Here is a 24,986-nt window from a genome sequence, read left to right on the forward strand (position 1 = left end):
GCTGAAATGCACTAACCAAAAAAATAAGAGAGTAGTATGGGAAGGTAGATATTGGAGACATTGATATAAAGAGATGAAATGAAGTTGAAATAGGGAAAATTCGGTTAAAAGTATGTAATTATAGGAAGATCTATAAGGGATTCACATAATAAAAGTTTTCCAAGTTATTTGGAACTGGAGCTAAGCTTTTTTGGACATACATATGTAGATACATAAAAAGAAATTAAATAATACTAAAATTAAATGAATTAAATAATAAATAAATAAATTTATAATAAAAATACACAAATAAATTGATGATAAATAATAAATAAAAATAGATAATAAATAATAAATAAAAATAGATAATAAATAATAAGCTTTCGACGGTTAGTTGGAAAATGGTGATACTTTCAGACTCTTTTTTTATAGGGTATCTTACTGGATATATAATATGATTCGTATTAACTATGACTAGAACTACGTTAGGCCACTTGAATGTGTTTCATTTCTTATTTTCTATGTTAGTATTATTTTATGTACATTTTAGTTCTGATATGTAAAATTCTAATTGGAATTTATGCTCTGCTTAGAAAGAGACCTACCTTCACAATATAAAGTTTCATATATCTAGACAATTCAATAACATAATAAATAATAATATAATAAATTATATATAATAATATAAATTAAATTAATATAATATTAAAAATCTACTATATTCTTACACAATAGAATATGCCTCAATGAAAGTGTTACATCTACCCTCAGTAACTCCACTCGACCTCTTTGTTAGTGTATTCAAAACAAGAGCATAGTTAATTTATTTCAAGCGTTCTTTACTTGTCTCCCCTTTTTGTCTGGCTGCCAGTTGTCTGTCTGATGTCCGTTGCCGTTTGAAAGCGGAGCATACGAAATCAGTTTTTAATTATTTAATTAATTGCGTAACGTTATGCAAATAGCCGGAGGAAAGTTTAATCAAACTTTAAAAAAAGCGAAAACGAAAACAAGAACGAAAAACTCGACGAAATTGCCGTCGAATTGCATTGCATAAGAAACGAGAAGTCAGGAAAGTAAATGTTGCTGCAGTTCGCATATGGTTAAAAAAAAAAAGAAAATCATATGAAATTATTTATGGATTTAAATAAGGGGAAATAAAGCAATTACAGCTGCATTTAAATGCCAGATGAATGTTAAGTGCGCGCCATTCGTAAAATGTATAAAAATGCGCTTAAATTTGCCGAAGCAAATAAATCTTTAAATTATGCTCATTATGTATTTGGTTGTGCCAACTAATTACATTACGTTTCAGCTACCCAATTCAGGAGAAACCACACGCACATAAAAACCACATAAAATCACCTGCGAGGCTCACGCACAGAGGGGGAGAGAGAAAGGAATAAGAGAATGAGAGAGCAAGAGGAAGGGAAAGGTGGCCCAACCCAGCATTTTATTTATGACCTCGTCTGTAATATTTGAAGTTATATTTTTGATTTTTTATATGGCTTGTGGAAATGGCATGGGGTTGATGTGGTTGGGGTTTTGGGGCTGACTGACTGCCACAGGTCGCAAGTGTTGAAAGCCGCAACGAACGTGGCAGCGGCTGTCACAACGCATTCCAATGCTGCGAGCAGCGTGTGTGTAAGTGTGTGTGTGTGTGTGAAGTTTAGGGGGCAACATTCAGTGAAGAATTTGCCCAAGCAGTGAGATATTTTTCACGGCTATCTGCTCATAATTACCTCACCAAATGCTTCGCCTATAAAAATATAGAAACTTTTACTTTAGAAAATATGTTATGAGAGCCTGAACATGAGCTAAATTATAGACATGAAAAAGTTGTAATACCATTTTACATCTATAACTTTGAGCCCGACCAAAAATATTCCCATCGCTGAGGGAAAAAATGGAAAACTAATTGGTATCATGTATTTTTAGCATTTTCCAATTTGTGGTACGTGCTCGGCGACCTTAAGTGTTCCCTGGCGAGCATTCAAATGGCTTAGGATTGATTAGGTTAACAGCAAATATCTCTTTCTCTTTGTGTGTGCGTGCCTTTCTTTCTGTCTCGCTCTCACTCTATGGCTATTAATTGAAATGTTGCAGTGAGAAGTTTGTAAGTCTGTATATAGCTATATAAATATGTAGCGTATATAAGTATATATATATTTATCTACATAGTAAAGAGCTGCAAGTTTTTTAATTAATTTCATCATCAAAAGTTTCATGTGTTTTTTTTTTTAATGCAGTTTGACTTTTAAAGCGTAATTATGTAATTTGCTAACTCAAAGCCGAAAGCACTGTCTGTTTTTTGCTTTACTATAAAATACGCTTTATACAGCTATAAGGGAGTTGAAAGAGGGGAGTAAATATATTTAGCTAGGTTTTACTTATGCAAATGTATACATAGGTATCGAAACTCTATGTAGAGTTTAAGTTTATTTCTAGAAAAAGTATTTTAAATTTAAGATTATTTTTTTTATTAATTTCAAATCTTTTATTTACAATATATAAAAAAATATTTAGTCTAATATAATTTTTTCTAGATTACAGATATATTCATACTCTGCTAAAAATACATATTTTATATATATATAAAAATTAATAAATATACAAATATAAAAGAATTTAAGAAAGATAACAGTAATTAACTATATTTATATATTTTATTCTTATCTTATAAAAATAAATATTTTAAATAGATTCATTGGTATCATATTTTATAAATTATTTAAAAATATTTTAGTGCAATATCTTTCTGTATCATTTGCTTGATATTTATAAATTTATTAAAGGATATGTTAATTTATATCCCTTAATAAATTTATAAATATCAAGCAAATAATACAGAAAGATATTGCTCAGTTGGAATGTAAATAAATTTAAAGTTGATATAATAAACAAGTAAGAAAGCTCTAGTCGAGACTGCTCGACTAGGAGATACCCTGAACCCTCTAATCTGATATTCTAATCATTCTGCACTTCTTTTATGCACACATACATACAGATGCATCCACACGCACGCATAAGCCTGCGCTCTGCTAACTGCGCAGTAAGCAGCGACTGCGCTTGGGCTGCGCTGCAGTGTGGGCAATATTATGAGAATTTATTTGTCGAATAATTTCTTTTGTAAACATATGATCTTAATGAATCTTTCAGAGTGTAATCATATGGTAAATATGTGTGTACATTCCAAAGCACAAGTCTCTAGTATTTGAAATGCGTTTTTTACAAATTGGGGGAGAAGGGGGCGTGGTATCCAAAATCTGTAAATTACAAAATCTTTGTATAGATTAACTTTATATACAACACAAATTTGAAGACTCCAGGTCCAAAAATGTTCAAGTTAGGCTAAAAAAACAAAATCAATTTTTCGATTATTCTCGATAAAAAAGTTATCGGACGATTTATCGAAAAAAATAAAGCAAACTCGTACTGCGTATGGTACACACGAGTATGCATGCCAAATTTCAGCTCTCTAGCTCTTATAACTTCTGAGATCGACGCACTCATACGGACGGACGGACAGACGGACAGGGCTATATCGACTCAGCTCGTCACGCTGATCAAGAATATATATACTTTGTGGGGTCTGCCACGCCTCCTTCTGCCCGTTACATACTTTTTCACAAAACCATTATACCCTGATTTCCCATTTTCAATGGGTTCAGGGTATAAAAATATATATAAAAACAATTTTCTAAATTTGAGCAGAAATTATAACAGAAATTTTTAACAAAATAAATACAGCTATAATACAGATAAAAATACAAATAAAATTTGAAATTTGAAGTAGTTGACAACAACTACATTGCATTTGTGCTGCTCTCTTTGGCAGTGCTTAGTGGCTTGTCCTGCTTAAGAAATAATAAAATATACCTAAGCGTTTTACCTATATGCTATTCATTAAAGAACTATGTAACTGTTTTATAATTAAAGCTTTAGAAATAACTATTACTAACTATTTTTATGCAAGGTTTTCCCCCCTCCAATTAATTAGGTGCAACATTAGAGACTCTGTTTCTTTTATAAAGTCCGAAGCTTTTTATTAAATTGAAGCAAACCCGTTGGCAGCTTCCTGTTGTAGAGTCTACAATTACGTGCGTATATTTAAAAGTACATTAAATAATTTTGCCTGTCACTCCACCCCGTGCCGCCCAATGGCACCCCAAGCCACTCCCACCACTCCACCTCACTCCTTTGGCTGTTCAGGCCAAACAAATTGCTTGACTGTAAAATAAAATGAATTCAAAATAAACAGCAGGCAGCCCAAGTCGAGCCAACAAAATCAGCCCAAACCAAATTAACGTGCATAAATCTAAATTAAATTTTTGCTTAAGAAAAAAAAAAAGCAAAACAAATAAGAGAAAAGAAACCAGGAAATTTAAGAGCAAATACTGTTTGCTAGCGTAATTTGTGAAATTTGTTGTCGAGTGCCATGCCCACAATGCTGGCTTGTTTGTTCGACTGTTGAAGGTATGGGGGCGGTTGGGGCGGTACCTTGAATAAAATGAGTAATGCCGTTTGTACTTAATTTGAATGACAAATGTCTCAGAGCCGTAAACGTATTTATTACGCTCACTGTAGAGCTTCTTCTTCTTCATCTTGTTGTTGTTGTTTATGTGAACGCGGGGCGATGCGCCAAAGACTCTGTCATAACTTCAAACTCTTCAACCTGTCCACCCTACCCCTACCACGCCCACATTTCTGGGCATTCCGTCAGCTGTCGCTTTGTATTGTTGCCTTCATTAATCGTTGCATACGCAAAGATTTAACAATATTTAGTTTAATTACGCAAACAAGATGCCACGGAACACATTCTATTGATTTAAGTGCTTATTTAGCCTGTTTGTGTTTGTGTGTGTGTGTTGGTGTGGGTGTATTTGTGTTAGTGCTTCGTATTTGTGTGTTTGTTTGCTCACCTGCCTTTGCCTATTTGCTACCTTGTTACATATTTCTGTTTGTCTTTCCCACTGTTTATTGTCCTATGATATTTCAATTAAAACACCTTCGATTTCTAATTGCAGCATGGAAACCATGATTACCAGAAAACACAGATAAAAATGCCAGCGCAAATTTATTGGAGGACTAAAAAAATTCGGGCAGCTTTGCTCGTGGTAAGTAATGCCAACAAAAATTCTAATAATTAATATTATTCTTAGAAATATGGTCTGCCCACGTTAATTGGGCTGAAATAATAGAAGATGCTTAAGATAAAAGCATATTAGCTTACATAAGATATTATATAAGATAGTATAGTACAAACAATTGTTACTTGAACTGCAGAAATGTTGTTGGAAATATTTAGATTATATATATTTATTTTTAAATATATTATATATATTATTTTTTGATTTGTAATAATATTCATATGTAACGTTTATTTTTAGTTATTTGTTTATTAATATGTTTTATTTATTTATATTTTTATTTATTTTAAAATCTATCGTCTAATTGCTCCACCTCTAATCTGCCCTGAAATGAATATTGCAAAAAAAAAAAAAAAAAAAATTAATTTGCATATAGCTTGCCTACGTTTCTCAGTTTAAGCTTCGTTGCATTTGTTCTCAATAATAAATATTCTCTAAGACCTGCTTATCGTTACACTTACAACAACTAACAGAGTCTCTGGTGCTTTACTTCTTGTTAAGTACAAATTGAGCAACTTAGACAGCTCACGATGAGTTCACTTATCCAGTAAGATCATGTACTTTGACGCCTCTCAATTGGCTGCTCTGGGGCTACAGTGTGTCACTCGAACAAACCAAACACTTTGGAATGCCTCGAGGACAACACTCGAGAAGTTGTTGACGAGACATAATATAATACATATTTAACCAGTTTACCGAAAGTTGCAGCTTAAGCTGGAAGTAGTGTTAGTAAAGTCATTGTCGAGTTATTTGAATAATGTATTATCGCATGTGGTTTTCATATATTTTTTCTTTGGTAGATCATTTATTTATATATTTGAGTAATTAACTGAAATATTATCAGTTCTTCATAAGTTGTTAATAAGAGGAAATTTTTGAATTAGTATGCAGAAATAAATTAAGTACACTTTTTTTATTTTTATAAATATAATTTTATTTATTTACATTACTATTTTTGTATATTTAAATACATTTTATTAATTTTCAGTTATTTATTAAACTCCAGTTAAGTTTTTATTATAAATAGTTTGTTATATACAGCTTTAAAATATTATGATTTGGTAATTTTAATACAAAAAAATTTAAATACATATAAATTCCGTCCATATTTTGTATGATACTCACTTTATATATAACAAGTTAAGCAACTGGACTCCTAACTTTTCTCCCCTCAAACCCACCTCTCCACCCCTCTCACTCTCTTTCTTCTCATCACACTCTCTCACTCGCTCTCTTGCTAATTTGATGATTAAAACCATTTTTGCTCTCATCATTTTCGAAATTAGAAAACATAAAATGCTAGCATAATTTGCTGGGCCACCGTAAACATTTGCCCCAGCCCTAAATGCAATTTAAATATGGTCACATAATCGTTAAAGTCAGTCGCCTTTCAGAAATTGTGTGACAATTATAAACCAGAGCAATAATGTGGCCATCAAAGTATACAACCCTCTGCTGTACTGAGCTGTGGCTGAGGCAATATTCATAAATTTTAAAGCAGGACAAGAAAAGAAACAAAACAAAACAAAAAGGGGAAAAAAAGGAACACCCATCAAATTTTCGGAAAATGTAATAAAACATCAAATTACCAATAATTTGGAGGACTAGGCAGGGCAAGGATTTTTGAATCCTTTTTTCACTCAACCAGTTGAATTGACCGTGATGCGGCTGCGGGTCGAGGGAGGCGGCCTTCAAGACTCGATCAAGTTGGACAGCAACACGTGCCGCTTTCTGATTGCGGATACTTTTCGTCGGCCCGTTGGCATTTTATAGCGCCAATGAGGCATCCAGTTTGGTCAACCCCAAACACCAACCCAAATCCCTAACCGAAACCCAATCTCAATTCTAAATCTATCCCTAACAACGAGTTCAATGTATTTTGCTGGTCATTGGCGGCGGCCAAAGGATTAGGCCACGTAGCTTGCAAACTGCTCTATAGAGTGTTTACTGAATGTGCGAGTGTGTGTGTGTGTGTGTGTGTGTGTTTGCGTTTGCCTTCCTTAATGTGTGGGCGTGGCAGCGGGCCATACAACTTGTTACTGTGCGCACATTACCATAATGTATTTTATCTGGCTGCTGACTTGTGCGGCCCCTTAGTTAGAAATCACTTAAGACGCTCTGCTCCTGCTGCTGCTGCTGCTGCTGCTTCTGTTGCTGCCTCTACTCCTGCCAACATAATAATGCCCATTGCCCATTCTTTTGGTATTAGTTCGTTTCAAGTTACCCACAGTTCGCTTGACTGACTGTCTGGCATGCCTGAGCTGGACAGCAGTCAGACCAGGTCGATGTTCGGTCTTCCTTCGACCGGTTGGCAACCGGCTTTTGGTTTTACATGCTCATTCTCCTCATCATTCCTTGTGCCTTTTGTGTGTCTGTCTGTGCATTTGTTTCGACTTGCGTGAAATTGCAAAATCAATCAATTCGATTACGTATACGTAATATTTATAAATATTTAATGTTAAGCATTATACGCATTTTTGCCTGCCTGCCTTCGATGCGTTACGTTACGGTTCGATGTTATGTAAATGGCATTGTCTTCAGCGGCAGTAGATTGTGTGTGTGTGTGTGTGGTGTGTGTGTGTTTGCTGTATTTTATGTACTGGGCCCTGCCAGGCTCTGTGTTTTGGGCTCCTCGAAATGGTTTCGATATGTTAATAAGTAATGTTGAGGCAAGTTTTGGCATAACCTCAAATTTGCTGAGCTCATTTGGGATATTACATGCATATAGATTTACTTGTTATATACCTATATATCAGTATGTATATTTATACAGTTGTATATATTAAAGCACATATTCTACACTGTGCAATTGGTATTCGGCAATTTGAATTGTTATTATGTCTTTGACAGGGTTGATTATAATGTTACTGAATGCAGAGGTAGAGAGATAATATATAAAATATATATATATATATATCTAGTGTTATATAAATTTTTGTTTAATCATTAAGTGAGACTAATTTCTGTTATTCTTTTTGTATTACATAATAATAACAAATAGGCGTTTCCACTTAGATGACAAAGATTTATTGCAATGACTTGTAATCAATTTTATTTCTTTTTTTTTTATTAATTTCTTTTTATACATATATTTTTATTAAAAATCGTTTTATTCCAGCGTAACTTGTAAACACAGTAATTACTAATGGTCACACACTATTTTAAGAATATTTATATGTATTTTGACAACACAGAGCATAAAAAGCTAATGAAACCGGAATGCATGATTCAATAACAATTTCGTGCCGTTTTAAATACAAAGTAAAATTTTGACACCTGTTGTCCTTGATCTATCTTTGATATTTGACTATTTCAAAACATTTCTATAAAATTTTTCTATAGAATGCTCAGATTAGTCGGTGTCTTATTCCCGGAACTGAATAGGTTCACAAAGAGAGAGTGATAGCAAAACGTTGGCCCAAGTGTTTATCTGATTGCATTTACTTTGAAGAAGACTAAAGAGATATGAATAAATAATTAAAGTTTTAAAGGAATAAGATTTCTATACATATGCGTTTTAGTTAAATAAAATATAAAAAAATAATAAGAATCAAATTAATGAATATATAAATATAAGATGAATCTCATTATCTAGTTTTGTTTGAAGTTCAGTGATTAAATCTCGACTGATTCCACGCTTGAGAGAGCAAGGCTTCGTCTAATTGTTAATGTAGATTCATCAAATAGCAACACTTAAATTAAACCTGAATTTTCTCTTGCCTCTATTGTCATGGTGCTCCTTTAATTGGGCCAATTAGGTATAAGTGTTTTACTTACTGATGTGCCCATATTCGATTTGCACAATGTGCTAAACTTGTGGAAAATTCCAGTTGAATTAGTCTATTTGAAGCGTATATTCAAACATGAATAACTTTTATAATATTTGTCCTAATGAAGTGACTTTTTATACATAAATGACTTTTTATTATATTTCTCTTTATGGGGTGAACATTTTATTTATAGATAAATTTTAAGTAATATTTATAATTATTAGATATTTTATGAGATTTAAAAAACACATAACTACTGCGAGTTGGAAAAAAAAAGTTTAAAGATTTAAACTCAATCGAATTGCTAAATAAAAAGAGAATATTTGTAAATGATTGCTCTTTCCGTCACTTAACGTTTTTTCTCATGTAATTATTTGCAGTTTTTGAATTTTATTATTATTTTACAATTACAATTTTTTAACAATTGCATAGACAATGACAAATGTTATTGTTGTCATTGTTTTGTTTTTTTGTTTTGTTTTTTTCTCTACAAGCATTATATATTTAAGAGCATTAAAAAGCTCTATTGATATTTAATGAAGTTATAAAATCGCGAGATATTTGCAATGCGCTTGACCTCATTGGGCTGTGCAACAATTTCGATTCGGTTCGATTTCGGTTGACCATATTTAGTTCGGGGCTTTTTCCCACTGTTTTTAGCAGTTCATGAAATATGTAAACCTTTGTTGCATACCATGCCAGGCCACGATCTGCCCGCCTGCTCTATTCTAGTGGCTGGCATATTTTAAAGGCATTTCTCTTTTTGTTTTTGTGCAGACCTCATGCAGTAGCGGCTTTTAAATAAATGCTGCGCTTTTTTCCCAAATCCAATAATGTGAAAAAGTTTGTTTAATTGTTTTAAAATGTTTGTGGGTATGTGTTACAGGCAAGGCTTATCTGTGTGTGCGTGCGTGTGTGTGTGTGTGGCGTGAACTGCACAATTTTTGCTTTTTTATTTGAGCGCATAATTTATGCATGTGTTGCCTTTAGCTGAGCTACCCGACGCAGCGCTCTGTGCTCTGTGCTCTGTGCGTTGTTATCCAGGACTGCGATTGGTATGGAAAATGACGGCAAAAGTCAAATTGTGAGGTTTACCAATGGGGACTTTTGTTATTAATTTTTTCGCTTTCTCTTCCTTCTCTTCACGGTGCCTGCTAGGAACAGGACAAACACCCAATGCCGATTGATAATGGGAATTGAAATGCGAAACAGCGAATTTGTTTTGATTTAACAATCGATATGTGTGCCTATCGAGGAAAAAAGTATATATATATTTGTATGTCTGTTCTTTTATTATTTAACATTGTTTTAAAGTGAGGCAGTTATATGCATTTGTTGAGGATTATTGAATTTGTGCAGTGAATTATTATTATTATTATTATTTTCTCGCTTTCATATGTAGACATTTGGGGATATTACTGATCTGTTTCATAGCTTTGAAGTTATGGAATAATTAATGTTAATAATATTATATATAAATATATATATTTAAATTTTTTTTGAGATATTTCCGCTTTATTTGTTTGGCTGGCCTGAGTTCAGGTCTTTGCTTAAGAATCATTCTAATCCATAATTTAATGGAATTGAATATATAATGTGTAAAGGGATAAGTCTATTGCCGCTTCTAAATGTATGCCGCTAAATCATAAGAAAATTCGCGAAATTAATGACTGCGCGTTTTGTTAAGAGACAGGCCACCTCTCCTCTTATCATCATATAATTTTACATATGTATGTGTATACCAGCTATTGTTTTTTATGGTATAAAAATTGGCATGTGTATGTACTTGAATTTTAAATATCTTTAATAATTTCATTAGATATGAAAAATGTAAATTTTTGTCTATTATTTGGAAATATATTCTCATAATTGCTTAAATTTATAATGTTAAATTCATACATACATAAATATATATAATATCAAATTTGTTTATATATTTTATTCGACAAAAGTTAAGTCATCAATAAATCATCTTTATTACAAACTCTCCCCATTTGATCTGAGCTGAAAAGTTAATCAACCCAATGATTACTTAGGCTAAATACATAAATTCCTAATGAAATGAATTAGCTAAATTAAGGTGAAGAAAATCACAATCTCCACAACACTATGTTAGTTAATCATGTGGCACTGTCATAACTGGAAATTTCGCCCGAGGCATTTGAGCTGTCGCTGCGCTGAGCTGAGCTAACATTTGGTGTGTGGCAGGAACGAGGCATTTGTGTGCGACATCCGAATATGGGTCATCAAAATTTGTTGTCCGATGGCTCAACAGTTGAGAGTCATATGTGAATCGCCTGACAGTTTCACGCATCGCTATCGTCATCTCACGGACTGCAAATTGCTTCGTATTAATCAACGTCGCTGCTGGTTCCAGGACCCGCACATGCCGCAGCACTGGCCAGCGAATGCGTGTATTCTGTTCGGTTTGTTCGGGTCTTCCTCTGTGTGTGTGTGTGTGTGTGTGTGTGTGAGGATGAGGGTGTGGGCGTGTGCGTGCTCATTGGTGCGTAATAATTGCTTGGCCATAGGCTCAGCGTCAACTTCTCATGCACACACGCACGCACACTCACACACACACACACACGCACACGCACACACACCTGCCATAGATAGTTCGTGTTAGTCAGTCATGTGATTAGCCGCACACACACACACATACACATATGCTCAGGCAAGTGTGAATGTGTACGTGTAAATACATATATTTGTGTATGTGCGTGTGTGTGTGTGTGTGTGTAGTTAGTGTCCTGGAGCCGTTAGCCCAGGGAGTGCACGAAATTATGCGGAAATTGTTGCATATTTAAGTGGGCACGCGTGAACAACTGTTAAAAACTTGCGTTTGTTTTGCGTAAACGTGCGAGCGAACATTTTAAGCGCTCCATGCGAAATATGCCGTAAAACCTGATTGTGTGAACACATTTGCCAGCAGGTGTGGAAATTTCATATGGATTTCACTGAGAGACGCTGTAATCTTTGTGTGCAAATTGTGATATAGCTAAGGGACGTACGTATGTGGGTTAACTTTTGTGAATCGTGCAAGCTTAGGTTAGCAGGAGAGTAAATAAGATCTAAATAATTAAATTAATTATGAAAAATATTTAATGAATTTGAGTAGATAGTTGAAGGTTTTTCTTGTTCATTTAATTTTTTTAAATTTTATTTTATTTATTTATTTTTTTTTTTTTTTATAAATATTTATATATTGTTTAGTTTAATGAAATCTGCTGAGTCCTATATTCATCATATATGAGTAAATTTTTTCGATTTTACAAGAGAGTAAATATAAATATTTATTTGAATTTTCTTAGCTTGTTAAAAGTTTATTTATTTACTTTTATTTATTTTTAATTTTTAAATATTTATGAATTTGATTTAACTTCGTAAATGTTGGCTGTTATTATGTAAATGAAAGGCTGTTATTTATAGAGAATATACTATATTGGAAATTAACTCAATAATTTGTATACCTTGACAATCAGTTAGCTGATATAAATATTAGGTATAAATGCTTATTTTTGAGATAATACAAATCATGATAATACTGTCATGGTGATCACAATGATAGTCATTCCAAATTCACGTTACTACATTAGCTCGAAAGTTCCATTTGCGGTTATGAAGGTTCACGTTGAACCCTCTAGGCGAAGCAATATATCAGCACTGTCTAGAACAGTACAGATTAAATGCTAAGCTTAAAGAACCCTGTAAGCCTAATGATAATGAAGAGGTCTGTCAGAATTTTAATCAGTCTAGGGCAATTACAGCAGCCGTACAAATTCATTGCTGATGAGTCCTAGAATGTCCTAGAATGATGCATCTGTTAGGTTAAAAACAATCTATTCCGAATCTTTTGCATCTGTTAAGAGATAGAATGAGCATACGGAGTAGGATCATAGGGAAAAATATCATAGGGCCAAGATCACAGGGAGATTGAGTAGCTTAGTTTTTTTCTGCTCTAACAATTATTATTACAATTACCATTGAAATTAATTATTACGTATGTTAATCAAATGACTAAACATTGGGTATTTTTAAGTCGACCTCTTTGGAATTAACTGTCAAAGCTGAGCAATATCAAGATATATGTCCCACACACACACACACACACACAGAGATGCAATTTATGTAGTACTCTAATTACTCAGTGCGTCTATCCATTTTATGCACTGCCTTCGTTCACTTGAATTGATTTGATGCAATTACCCAAGCTCTGATTTGCCAACCAACAAATCTCGGCCACAATTCAGGCACAGAGCAGAATACCCAAGAGCTCAACCGCAGCAAACTGAGCAAAATCAACCGCAAAGGGCGAATTCCACTTGAATTTGGCAATATGATAAATTAATTTTCGCAATTGTAACTGAAATTGAAATGCATAACTTTGTTTGTTTGCTTGTTTCGTTCTTTTTCTCCTCCTTTTTGTATGTTTATTTTATTTGTGTGTGTGTTTTTGTGTACATTTTTTTCTGCTTCGGTTTCTATTTGAATCATTTGACCGGTGCACAAAAACTTTGAGTAATTGCCAAAAGAAAAGCGCAGAAGGAATAAAGCCAAAATGGGAGCAACGGGCTAAACCAAATAAAACCATAAACTGAATTCAGTTTGTTAGATGTTGTATTACCCATAGACACATACACACATACACATAGAGCTTTCTCTTTACCCTTGTAACAAAGCCAAATTCAACTATTATTGGCACGTTATGGGGCAGCTGTAGAGGGAGTGCCGGGATTGGCATTCGTTAGGGTCAACTTCACAAGCACATACAAAGACACAGACACACACACACACACACAGACACACTCCCTCACAGACAGTCACACATACAATTGCAGCAGCGTAACAATTGCTAATGTACAAAATATTTCATGATTCTGCAGTTGGTTATTCTTATTATGTCCTGGCGTTGGCGCACAGGCGGCTTATTTGCTATTGAATACTCTTCTTACTTTAAATTCAGTACGAAGTTTAGCTAAAATAAAATAAAGTAAAATCTTAATATTATTTTATTTTTAATAGACATTTAGTACAAGGCAATCTGTTTGAAATTTAATTTAAGGCTTTTTCAAATTTATAATTGATAATTGTATGTAAGATTTGTATTTCAAGTTCTTTGCTTTCCCTTTGAATAAGGTTGAGGTTATGGTTCTTCAAATATGGAACGATATTTCTAAATTTGATCTTTTAATCTGTTTTTTTTTTTTTCTTTTGGATTTATTGTCTTCAAATAATTATTCTTTATGTATATATGAAATTGATCATTAATTATTATAATTTTAATTTTTTTCTTTTTATAAGTTTTTCCTTTTAAATGAATTTGTTAAATATTTGTGCTGCTTGTATGTCTATATATATTTGATCAAGGTTAATTAATTATGCCTTATATACAGATATAAAGATTATAGTTCTTCAAAGTTGATCTGATTTATAAAAACCTTTTCAAAATAGCAACTTTAATCAAAATATGTATATGTATACTTATCAATAAGTGAATTAGTTTTAAAATAATATTATATTATTTTGTTAAAATCAATATATTAGATATTTAACTATCTGTCTTCACTGAAAATTTCTTAAGCTAACTTAAAATTGATCCTAGTCCATATATTATAATGTCGTACAGAGCATTCCTCTGTTGAGCTTATTTCTGACTCAATTCGTCCATTCTTATTTGTTCATATTTTTCTTTGCTGACTTTGCTTCATGCCACACTACACTTGCATTCTTTTATTCATTCATTTCATTCAGTTTGAGTTTTAGTTTCTATTCCCCGTTCCCCGTTCTTGGTTGCCAGCTGCCCATTCCTCGTTCCCACCCACTGTACTGTTTCGCGAGTTGTACTCAGTTTGGTGCTGTACGTAGAAGACTCTTTTGGGTTCACATCGTTCGTTCATTTGCAGCTGAGTTCAGTTTGTTTGTTGCCGGCGCCTTCTCTTCCAGCAGAGCTCAACTCAAACATACTTCTGCACCAATACAATGGGCAAAGCATTGCTAGAGTGACGCGGTTTTGTAACTGTGGCATTGTTGTGGGTCGGCTGGTCGGCAGAGAGAGAGAGAGAGAGACAGAAGGAGATTGGAGCTTGGACTTTGGACGTAATGAGGGATGATGAACTAACAGTGGAAGACTTGAGTTTGGGGCTCCTTGGCAACGACGACGTCAGCAACGATGCATTCAATTGGCCGCTGCGACCAATGCGCTGTAAAAGAAACAAAAAGCGGCGCTTCTTAGTTTTGGCGGTCTGTTGGGGCAATGAGAAAGGGCTATGGGAAATTCGAAAGAATATTTTTTGATCAATATTAATGTTTTTGATACTCGTTACGAGTATTTGTGATGTATATTTGATACTGAATGGCATTGAGTATGGCTTAATATATTATTATATTACTTGAGATATAGCTGAAAGTATTTAATACTTTGGGTATTCCCGGTATATTTTTCGTACAGTTTTTACTCAAGTCTATAGAGATTTTTTTAGTTTTATTTTTTAAATTTTATTTATTTTTTTTAAATTTTGTTTTTAAAATTTTATTTTTATTTATTTTTTTATTTTTTATTTTTAGTTATAGCTTTTTAGCCATTTGTGATCAATTATGTTCTTAAATATATTTATTCATTCAACAAAGAATAAAAAGAACAAAGGAATAAAGTGAAAATGGAATAGATGAACGCAATACATACATCTCGAATACAAATTTCTTAGATAGCTAATAGATGAAAACAAATTCCATTCTTTAAAGCAAATAATTTTTTTTTTTTTTAATATTTGCATTTTCTATTATTGTATATATACATATATGTATTTAATATTTTAATTAGCTTTTTATAAATATTTTTTCTTAAGCTATATTTATATATCGTATATTGTATATATTTGTATACTTAATTATGTATTCGTACCTTATATATTGTATTTATATTTAATTTTTTATATTTATTTTTTATTTATTTAATACTATTATATTTAAATTTTATTTATTTATTTATTTTTTATTTATTTATTATTATATATTTTTTATTATTTCTACTTTTCTACCCATGTACTTTGACAATATACCAAAACTTTCAACAAATTCATATGCTTCACCAGAATGTATGTAGGTCATTGGATAAGGAAAAAAATTAATGATTTACTTTTGCAACTTTTGTGTATAGTTCTTATGCTCATTCGAGTGCCAGTCACAGTGGCCCACAGTGGGGAGAACAGTCATCTAATAGCTGGCCGCAAACAATAGTAGTTGCTGGAGACCCATTTATATACATGTATAAGTGTGTATATTGTATATACTATATATATATTACCGTGTACATAGTCATAGTGCGCCGAAAAAAGAAACGCGCTGTAATGAGACTTGTCCATTTGTGGTAATTAATTTTAATGTGGAACAGCGACAACACTGGCAACTCCCTTTCTCTCTTTCTCACTCTCTGTCCACCACAAAGCAATGTCAATGGACATTGGGCGTCGTCATTTGTGCGAGTCGTCAATGGTAAACCAAAATACAAAAAAAAAAAAAACAAAAAAAAAAATGAAGAAAATAAGCTGAAAAACTGAGCAGCCGCAACGACAAATTGAAATTAGAAAATGGCTAAGAGCCAAACAGCCAACAGGGAACTTGGAAGCTGAAATTGGTAACTGTCTCGTGCTCGGCCATTGATGTTGGATTAGTGTTTGTTTCGGTTTCGGAGACTAATTAGTTTTGTCCGTAAGTCAACCCTACCCAGAAAAAAACATGTTTCATAATTTATTTTAATTTTTTGTAATATTAATTTAATATTTTTGATCCCAGCTCGTTGACTGGAGTAGAGCGCTAATTTATACACATTGCCTGCTCGTCTAGCCTGGCCCAACTCGCTCCGGTCCGGCCCTTCATGTCGTCAAGATTTAATCTTGGTATCAATTTGTCGAAGTGTGTGTTACACTTCATACATATATTTGTACATGCGTGTATGTGTGTGTATATAAAAAATGGTTTCGTTGCGTGCCTTTGAAGGACATGAAAGCCTTTTGTTACAAATGGGGCAGGTCCGAGTAGGAAATATTCCCCTTTTGCTGCGAAAGTTTTTTTCTATTCTTCATTTTTTTCTTTTTTTTTTTTTCGTGCGTTTTGTGCATGCTTCGGTTGTATTTCTTCACCCGTTTCTCGAGTGGATTTATTGTTACGTGTAGTAAATATTTTTCTTACCCATTGTCGACGTATTTCGTTACTTTCTTCGGAGTGTCGCTCGCGCTCTCTCCCACTCTCTCACTCTCCTGCTCTCTCACTCTGCTGCTATTTCAATTTGACTTTGCGACCAAGGTTTTGCGTGTGCCGTTTCTTTGCTATTTCTAGTATTTGTCTATCTGTCCGACCATCAGTCTGTTTGTCTCTCTGACTATCTGTCTGGGCACCGATATTTGTTTGCCTGTCTGTCTGTCTGTCTGTCCGTCTGCCTGACTGTCCGTACGTCTGTCTGTCTGTTTGTTTGTTTGCTTGGGCTGTAGGTTGTAGTTTGTTTGTTAGGTTGTTTCTGTTGTGTTGAGGGCGTGTTAATGGCCTAGGCGTACGACTGCTTGACAAGTTTTGCGGTGAGTGTTCTGCCAGCGACTCAAAAGAATGAAGCACAAGCGAAGCTGTGCTATTTGTTGAGATGATTAATGGCAGAGGGGAGAGCCTGGTGTGAACTTAAGCTCTTTGTTGGGTGACCCACTCGCAAGGAGGCGCACTGGGTGTCTTTTGAGAAAATTGAACTGCATGATAAAGTGCGAGACTATGCGTGAGACTATGCAAATGCATAAAGTGAAGTTGTCGAAAGGAAAAGTAAACTATGTGGTAGTAAAAATAAAAAATTTAAAAGTTAGTTGATTGGTTAAAGAGAGCTAGCTGATTGAAAATTGATTATCTTTTAAATAAGCACAAAGCATATTTGGCAGTGCCAATTCGAACGAACACCGAATGGAATGAATTTGCATTAATTTTGATAGCTTGAGAAGCGCATAGAGAGGTCAAATGTACAGGACTGTCATAATTCAAGAGACCCATCTGGGCAACAGAGACTGGCTTAAGAAGGACATTTGAGAGATATATGCAAAAAGTGATATTAACAAATTTACTTGAGATTTTTTTTGATTAAAAAAAAAAAAAAAAAAAAAAAAAAAACTAAAATAAACAAATAAAACAACTTTGTTGTGTTTCTTAGATATGAAAATCATGATTTATTAAGTTTTTCAATTTAGAGAGACGGATTGATTATAGTATAACTTAAAGTGAATTCTAAATGCCGCGTATTTACAACAGCTCTTCCAGTCAATTTTATTTCGCTGTTCAAGCAGCCATTAATAAATTTAAATGGTCTACATGAAAACTTAATTTCACGTGCTCTCTTACACCAGCACAGAAATAAAAAAAAAACACAGACACACACACAAAAACAAAATGTAGCTCTCACAAAGTGTTTCCGCTCGTATTCTGTGCCCTGGTTGGAGAGCATGTCATTTTGCCAGTTGCCACTTGAAATGCTGGTCCTTTGGCCAAAAGGCACGTACCAACGTACAAGACAACAACAACAACAACAATTGCTGCTCTCTCTCTCTTTTAATTCCACAGTCTGTTCTCTCTGTCTCTCTCTCAATGTTTCTCACTCTTAACTCCTCTATTTTCTCACACTTCCTGTTTTTTTTTTTTTTTTTTTTTTTTTTTTTTTTTTTTTGTATGTACTCGAATTTGTAGCACTCTCTGTTTGTAATCCATTCGTGGGGTCGTTTGGACGATTCTATCGGACGATAGACTGTCTGTCGTCCGCCTATCTGCCTTGTTGCCATCGGCTCCATTTGGGTTGCCATCCCTAACTATCCAGTGAAATTCGTGCATTTTATTTCAATTTCATTTCGATTCCATTTTTGAGTTAATGACTGCAGGACATGCAAAGCAGCACGACACGCCGTCAGCCCCAAAGACTTTCCACTCTGTCTTTGTTATTTGTCAGTCAACTTTTCCACCCTGCCTACACTGGCCCACTCCACTTGTCATATGCCAATTGATTACTCGCGCCTTGGGCTTGCTATCGATGATATTTATTGAGAAAGTTTTTTGGCATCAAATAAATATGCGCTATTTTATATATCTTTTTTCTTTCGTCTTATTCTATTTGTTCTCAACTAAATACATAAAGTTCAGGCCGGGGTTATAACAATTTGCTTTGCCCACCAAATATCATCAACCTGCATGACTCATATGCAGAAGCCCTTTCGATCTAGTCCCAAATTTTTGCAGTTTCTATGGACATAACTGGAGTGGGCTGCATAGCGTTGGGTCATAGTTTCAAAAAGTTGGGAAATGTAAGGAGTGTGAGATATTGTTATTACGTTATACATAAAATCTTTTGATATGGTTTCTAAGTTTTGTCTTTTAGAAATGGAATTACACATGAAATAGATTTCATTTGCTATATATAGGCGGATATTCTATAGTATTGTCTCTTCGCAGATGCAGTAAAATTATATATGCAATTTTATTATATTTTTTCTATATACATACTTATGTATGTATTTTCCCCCAATAAGTATGCTATAAAAATTTAATAATATAAAAAAAAAAAATATTTATATGGAGTATGTTTAATAAGATTTTCAGTTTAAGATTCTGCTACCTTTTAGGCAACCTAATATACATATAACCTAGTTTACTATATATTTTTAATCTATGTAAAACGAGCACTGTTTAGGAAATCATTAGAAATCATCCAAAAAATTTCGAATATTCTTCATGCATTTTATATACTACACTTATATGTTTTTGCTCATAAAACAGCTTAAAATATTTTGAAACTAAATGAATAGAAATGGTATTATATACACCTCAAATGTGACTTTTTACAAATTGAACTCGGAAAAACTGCCTCAACACTTTGTTCAGCCAGTGTGAGCACACTTTTAATTACCCAAATAAAGTGCAATTTCCACACTTGTAAAGTATCATCTCCTGAATCAAAAGAACACAATAAAGTGCGTGTAAAATATGTTGACGTCGGTCCAAGCGCAGAGCAGCTGCTCCAAACCTAACCCAACACAAGCTGTGCTATTGCAACATAAACCAACTGGGGGCAGCAAAAAAAAAAAAAAAAAAAGAAAAAAAAAAAAAAAAAAAAGGAGACTAAAAAAACCGTAAAAAAACGGGTTACAATGCAAAGTTGGGGGTCAGAGCGAATGGGAAACCTTAGCAGTTGGGAGACAGCCGCAATGGAGCGATAAAGCGACGTAGGTCGAGACGAGCTGCAAACCGGAAACAGTTAACAACGGCTAAGCCCTTGGCCACTTACGGCTGTTAAATGGCATTAGACAGTGTCTATGTGTGTGTGTGTGTGTGTGTTTGTGTGGGGGCGTGAGTGCGAGTGGGTTGTGCGGCTGCAAGAGGTGCGAATTTTATTTTTGTATCACGCTGCTGACGTCAGTTCGTGTCATTTTATGAGCATACATAGACGAGTATAAATATTTTTAGATCGGCCAGTTAGGGATGCTAGGACTAAACTGACATTTGACCTATGCTGCATGTGTGTTAAGTGCTGCCATCGAAAATTAATGACAGAGCAATGTCAGTCAAATGGATAGACAGGCGCAGGCAAGACAGACAGACAGACAGAGAGTCGAGGTAAGCAGCGGCAGCCGACTGACTGGCCATATGTATATATATATATATATATATATATATATATATATATACATATGGCCAGTCGTATATATGCAAGAGTATACCATCAATTCAAGTCCAACTTTAGCTTCAATCCCTAAACCCCCAGTCAACTCGAGCCAGTCAGTCAGTCAACCAGCCATCCATCCATCCAGCCTTCTGTCCTTCCATCCATCCATCTGTCCCTTGTCATGTCAGAGGCGCGTTCGTTTCTTGTCTCAGGGCTTATTGTTGCTATGGCAACTCCTTGTAAAAGTTTAGCGCAGCTTTTACCAATTGTTGTTGTCGCTGTCTACCTTTGTTTCAGTTAGTCAGTTGTTCAGCCAGCACAGCAGCACAGCAGCCCAGTTAGCTACCTGAACCAGTACCTGTACCAGTGCCTGTACAACCTTTGCGCATACAGAAAACGTTGCTCATTGACGTTTTGTGCCGCCTGTCGCTTTGAATAAATAACTGACGTGACGCAACAGACACATTACCATGAACTGAACGCACAAACACACACACACACACACTCATATATACACCTATACATACCGTTACAATACGAAACAATCAACTGGCAGAACGCTGCTTACTTTTGACTGTCTAATCGTCCGGCTGACTGAGTGACTGACTGACAAGTGACTCCGCAGCAGCATCCCAATCCCAGTCGCAACCCCAACCCCAAACTTCCACCCCTAAATGAGTCGACCTAACCCGGTTTTATGCAAAAATTGCCTGCCTCAAGAATAGAATCTATGTGCGTCTGCTCTAGGCCGTTCTCTATTTACTCCCGCCTGCGAGTCTCGAAATAGACTCAACTGTATCTAACTGTGCCTTAGCAACGGTGTTGCTGCACGGTGGTGCAATTTTGCATAGAGGTTATTAATTTATAGGTGAAACTTTAAGAAACCTTTGAATATAAGATTGATAAGCAATGACAATATAATATAATGAAATATAAGCAATTACAATATACATATATAACTTATTGGTTTATCATATTTTCATATTCCGTTGGTTATTATGTGCTCTCCTGCATTTATAGAAATATTGTAAAAACAGAATTTCGAGAAAAATATACGGGAATTAATTATTTATAAAATATGTTGATTTTGTTATTGATTTAATGGTTATGCTATGAGTCTAAGCTGAAGATCCTAGTAAACAATCTAAAAATAAATACGTAAATGATGTGATATTCTTTAAATATATGTTTTATAACATTCTCTAATATAAGTAACTCATATAAAAATTTTAATCATTTATACTTGAAAACTATTTTAAAAATTTATATGATTATTTGAAAAATAAGCTAAAATGAGATTAAAAAAAAAAAAAATAAATGAAAAATAAAACCATAAAATACGTAACGCATTTTTACCCACTTCAGCCCAACAAAAAATCCTAATAAATAAATTAATTAATTAACACATCAATTTTTCAATATAAAATATATTAAAGTTGGGATAAAATATTTTAATATTAAATTAAAATATTTGTATAAATAACGTAAAATTCAAAATGCACCAACAATTTCATTAGCTCATACATACATACATAACATTAACGAACACAAAAATATTTATAATATTTATAGTCATCTTCAAAAAGAAATGTAATGTAATAATTAAATGTTTTTACCGTGCATATATTTTGTGCCCTCTGACACCCTTGTGGCACTTGCTTTGTTCACCTGTTTGCCGACCGCACAGACACTGTGCATCATGATTTATTTGACCTCTTAATAACAGACCATTTCTCATATTCGCTCTGCCTCACGTTCCCGCTCTCACTCTGCTTTAACTGGTTTTTAGCATTAAACAAAGACCATTAAGCATAACGTATTACCCATTAACCTTTCAGCTGAAAAGCTGAAACAAATTCATAATTTTCGCACCACTGTGCACATTAACTAACTACCTACAACGACTTCCTGTCATGATGATGACGCTGAGTACTCGGAGCACACGCGCATATACACACATACATATTTATATATATATAGACTCGGCTCGACATTTGACGTATGTTCAAGGCAGTCAGGAGAAGGCTCGCTCTGGTTGGTCGTAGCTAAGGCAAAGTGAGTTATTGAAACTGCTTCAACTCATAAATAAATAATTACCGGATTCGCATAAAATGCGCCTGTCCAATGCTGTTTGCTAATGTTTTTTTCCTCTTACAATTCAGTAGGCTCATAGATGTGCCTACTACTGTAAGCAACCTCTACAATAATCGACTGCCAGGCAACCTCCTCCCCACAGGACTTCCTGTACGTAGTACGTACCCATACACCTGGGTAGACAGCCAGGCAGTCCACACGACTCAGGGGGCCAAGGGGTCTGGGTCTGGGTTCTGGGCATACACTCTTTAGTTATTTGTTATTTGTTTTTCTAATGTTTGCTTTAGGGTCGGTCGTCAGGGTTGTTAGCTGGGCATTTCCATTAAGGCGACAGGGCCAGAGTTTGGCTAGGAGCCGGACCTCAGACACTTGAAACGTGGTAATAGATACTTAAATAGTAATTTAGTAGCTTTTGTAACCGCATGGATGGACATATGAGATTTTACGCCGATTTTGCTAAGAGTTTGCTTCAGTTGTCGTCTGTGTGGAAGGCAAACACACTCATGTGTGTCCATGTGTGTGTGTGTGTGTGTTTCTTTTATAGCCTTTATTGCACTACACTTGCTTTATCAGACATTTCATCTTGCTGTCAGTTCCTACATTTCACTCTCCCTCTCTCTCCTTGACTCTGGCTCTCTCGCTATCTCCCTCTGTCTCTGTCTCTCTCTCTCTCTCTCTCTCTCTCTCTCTCTCTCTCTCTCTGCGTGTTGGGTTTTTACATATTCTCAGCTAAACTGCTATAAAATGGTTTTTGTCTTAAGCTACGATTCGTTGTGGAACGGTGCATAAAGCTAGGCATAGTAGGATCATGTTTCATGCAGTACACTATTTATGTAGTCTATACATGTGTGTGCGTGCCATGTGTGTATGTGTGTGTGTACGTGTGCGCAGCTGTTCATTTGCTTTTGCCTTGGCTGCGGCTGTGGTCCATTTGCCATTGATTTGCCTTTAAGATTAGCCTTTCATATGTCGGCTGTTTATTGCTTGATGTCCTGAACAAGAGGATCACAGCATCAGATGCTGCTGCTGTAGCTATCCATGTGTGTGTGTGTGTGTGTGTGTGTGTGTGTATGTGTGTTAGGCCTTGGCTTAAGCAAGCTGTTAAGCCCGTTTGGGTAGTCACAGTTATTATGAAGGCTGAAAGTTGCTTAATTGCTGGAAACAGATTTCAGAATGATTTAGACGAACATTAATATGGTATACAATGTAAGTGTAGTTGTAGCTAATTAATGAAACTTATCAAAGAATTGAAAATAATATTAACTATGGAGAATCTGATATTGAATTAATGAAATGATAGTTGATTTTAGGAATAGATATATAAAATTATTCAAAATTAATAAAAATGCATTTGAAAACAAAATAAAAATAAAATAATAAAGTAAAAATTATTAAAATAAAAAATAATGAAAGTGTTATACATTGAGCATTGAGCTCAAATTGAAGAAAAAAATATATGTATATAAACAATTAATAAAAAAGAAATGAATTTAAACTATTAAAAGAAATTTTTTATTTATCAATTAATTATTAAGAGTTAACGAATTCAAAAATAAAAAGAAATAAATAAAAAATTAACTAAAGTAAGTGTAAAAAACTAATGAATTATTAAAAAAATAAATAAACAAACAAACAAAAAAATTAATTGAGCCTATGAAATAATAACAAAATAATGTAATCAAAAATATAAAATTTTTTTTTTTTTTTATCTATATACACTAAATTTATTCTAGACTTTCAGCTAAAGTTTTACAAAAACTATTTGAAAATACAAAGACTTATTCCAGAGTATTTCGCAGGTGGCGCAGAACTCAAAACACAATACACAAAGCGTCTTCAACAAATTCTGCAATTAAAACAAATTTATGTAGTCAAGGAATTGTGTGCTACAAAATTGTATCTTAATATCTTCTGTTCAATTTTCGAGGTGGGCCAAGAGGGCAAATAAATCTCACAGGAAAAAAGGAGAAAAAAAAAGTAAAGTCGTTCACTTAAGTCTGCCGCACTTAGCCTAAAGAGGAAAAGAGATTTAGCACATAAATACTTAGCTAACTGTCTGCTCTTATGGGGTAGTCTATTTTAGTAAAACGCTTAACCCAGTTGAAACCCGATTACGTGTTGTTGGCAGAGAAAAAAAGGCGTGGGCACGTGGCATACGACACGCCATTAAGCAGCAGCACGAAAAGAAGTAGTAGTAGCAACAGCAGCAGCAGATACACGACATACGACTTGGTCCACGCCCCTCTAAACGCCTTCGTTCGTGTGGCATAACCCTTGACACGCCAGTCGAGATTGTTTTCAATGCCCGTGGGGCATACG

General features: G+C 34.3%; 1 protein-coding gene across 8 annotated transcripts in view; it reads left to right on the plus strand.

The window, feature by feature from the left end:
* Positions 1-24,986, plus strand: part of nolo (ADAMTS-like no long nerve cord) — a 94,341-nt gene that overhangs the window by 16,045 nt on the left and 53,310 nt on the right. For all 8 annotated transcript variants that reach the window (XM_089464131.1, XM_018002589.2, XM_089464130.1 and 5 more), the window contains one exon: positions 5,004-5,093. In XM_089464131.1, coding sequence (XP_089320257.1) covers positions 5,040-5,093 — 54 coding nt within the window. In that variant the 5' untranslated portion in view covers positions 5,004-5,039. The remainder of the gene's footprint in view (positions 1-5,003; positions 5,094-24,986) is intronic.

The sequence above is a fragment of the Drosophila arizonae genome, chromosome 3, assembly GCF_054131065.1.
Source record: "Drosophila arizonae isolate 15081-1271.41 chromosome 3, UAZ_ARI_1.0, whole genome shotgun sequence".
Taxonomy (NCBI): domain Eukaryota; kingdom Metazoa; phylum Arthropoda; class Insecta; order Diptera; family Drosophilidae; genus Drosophila; species Drosophila arizonae.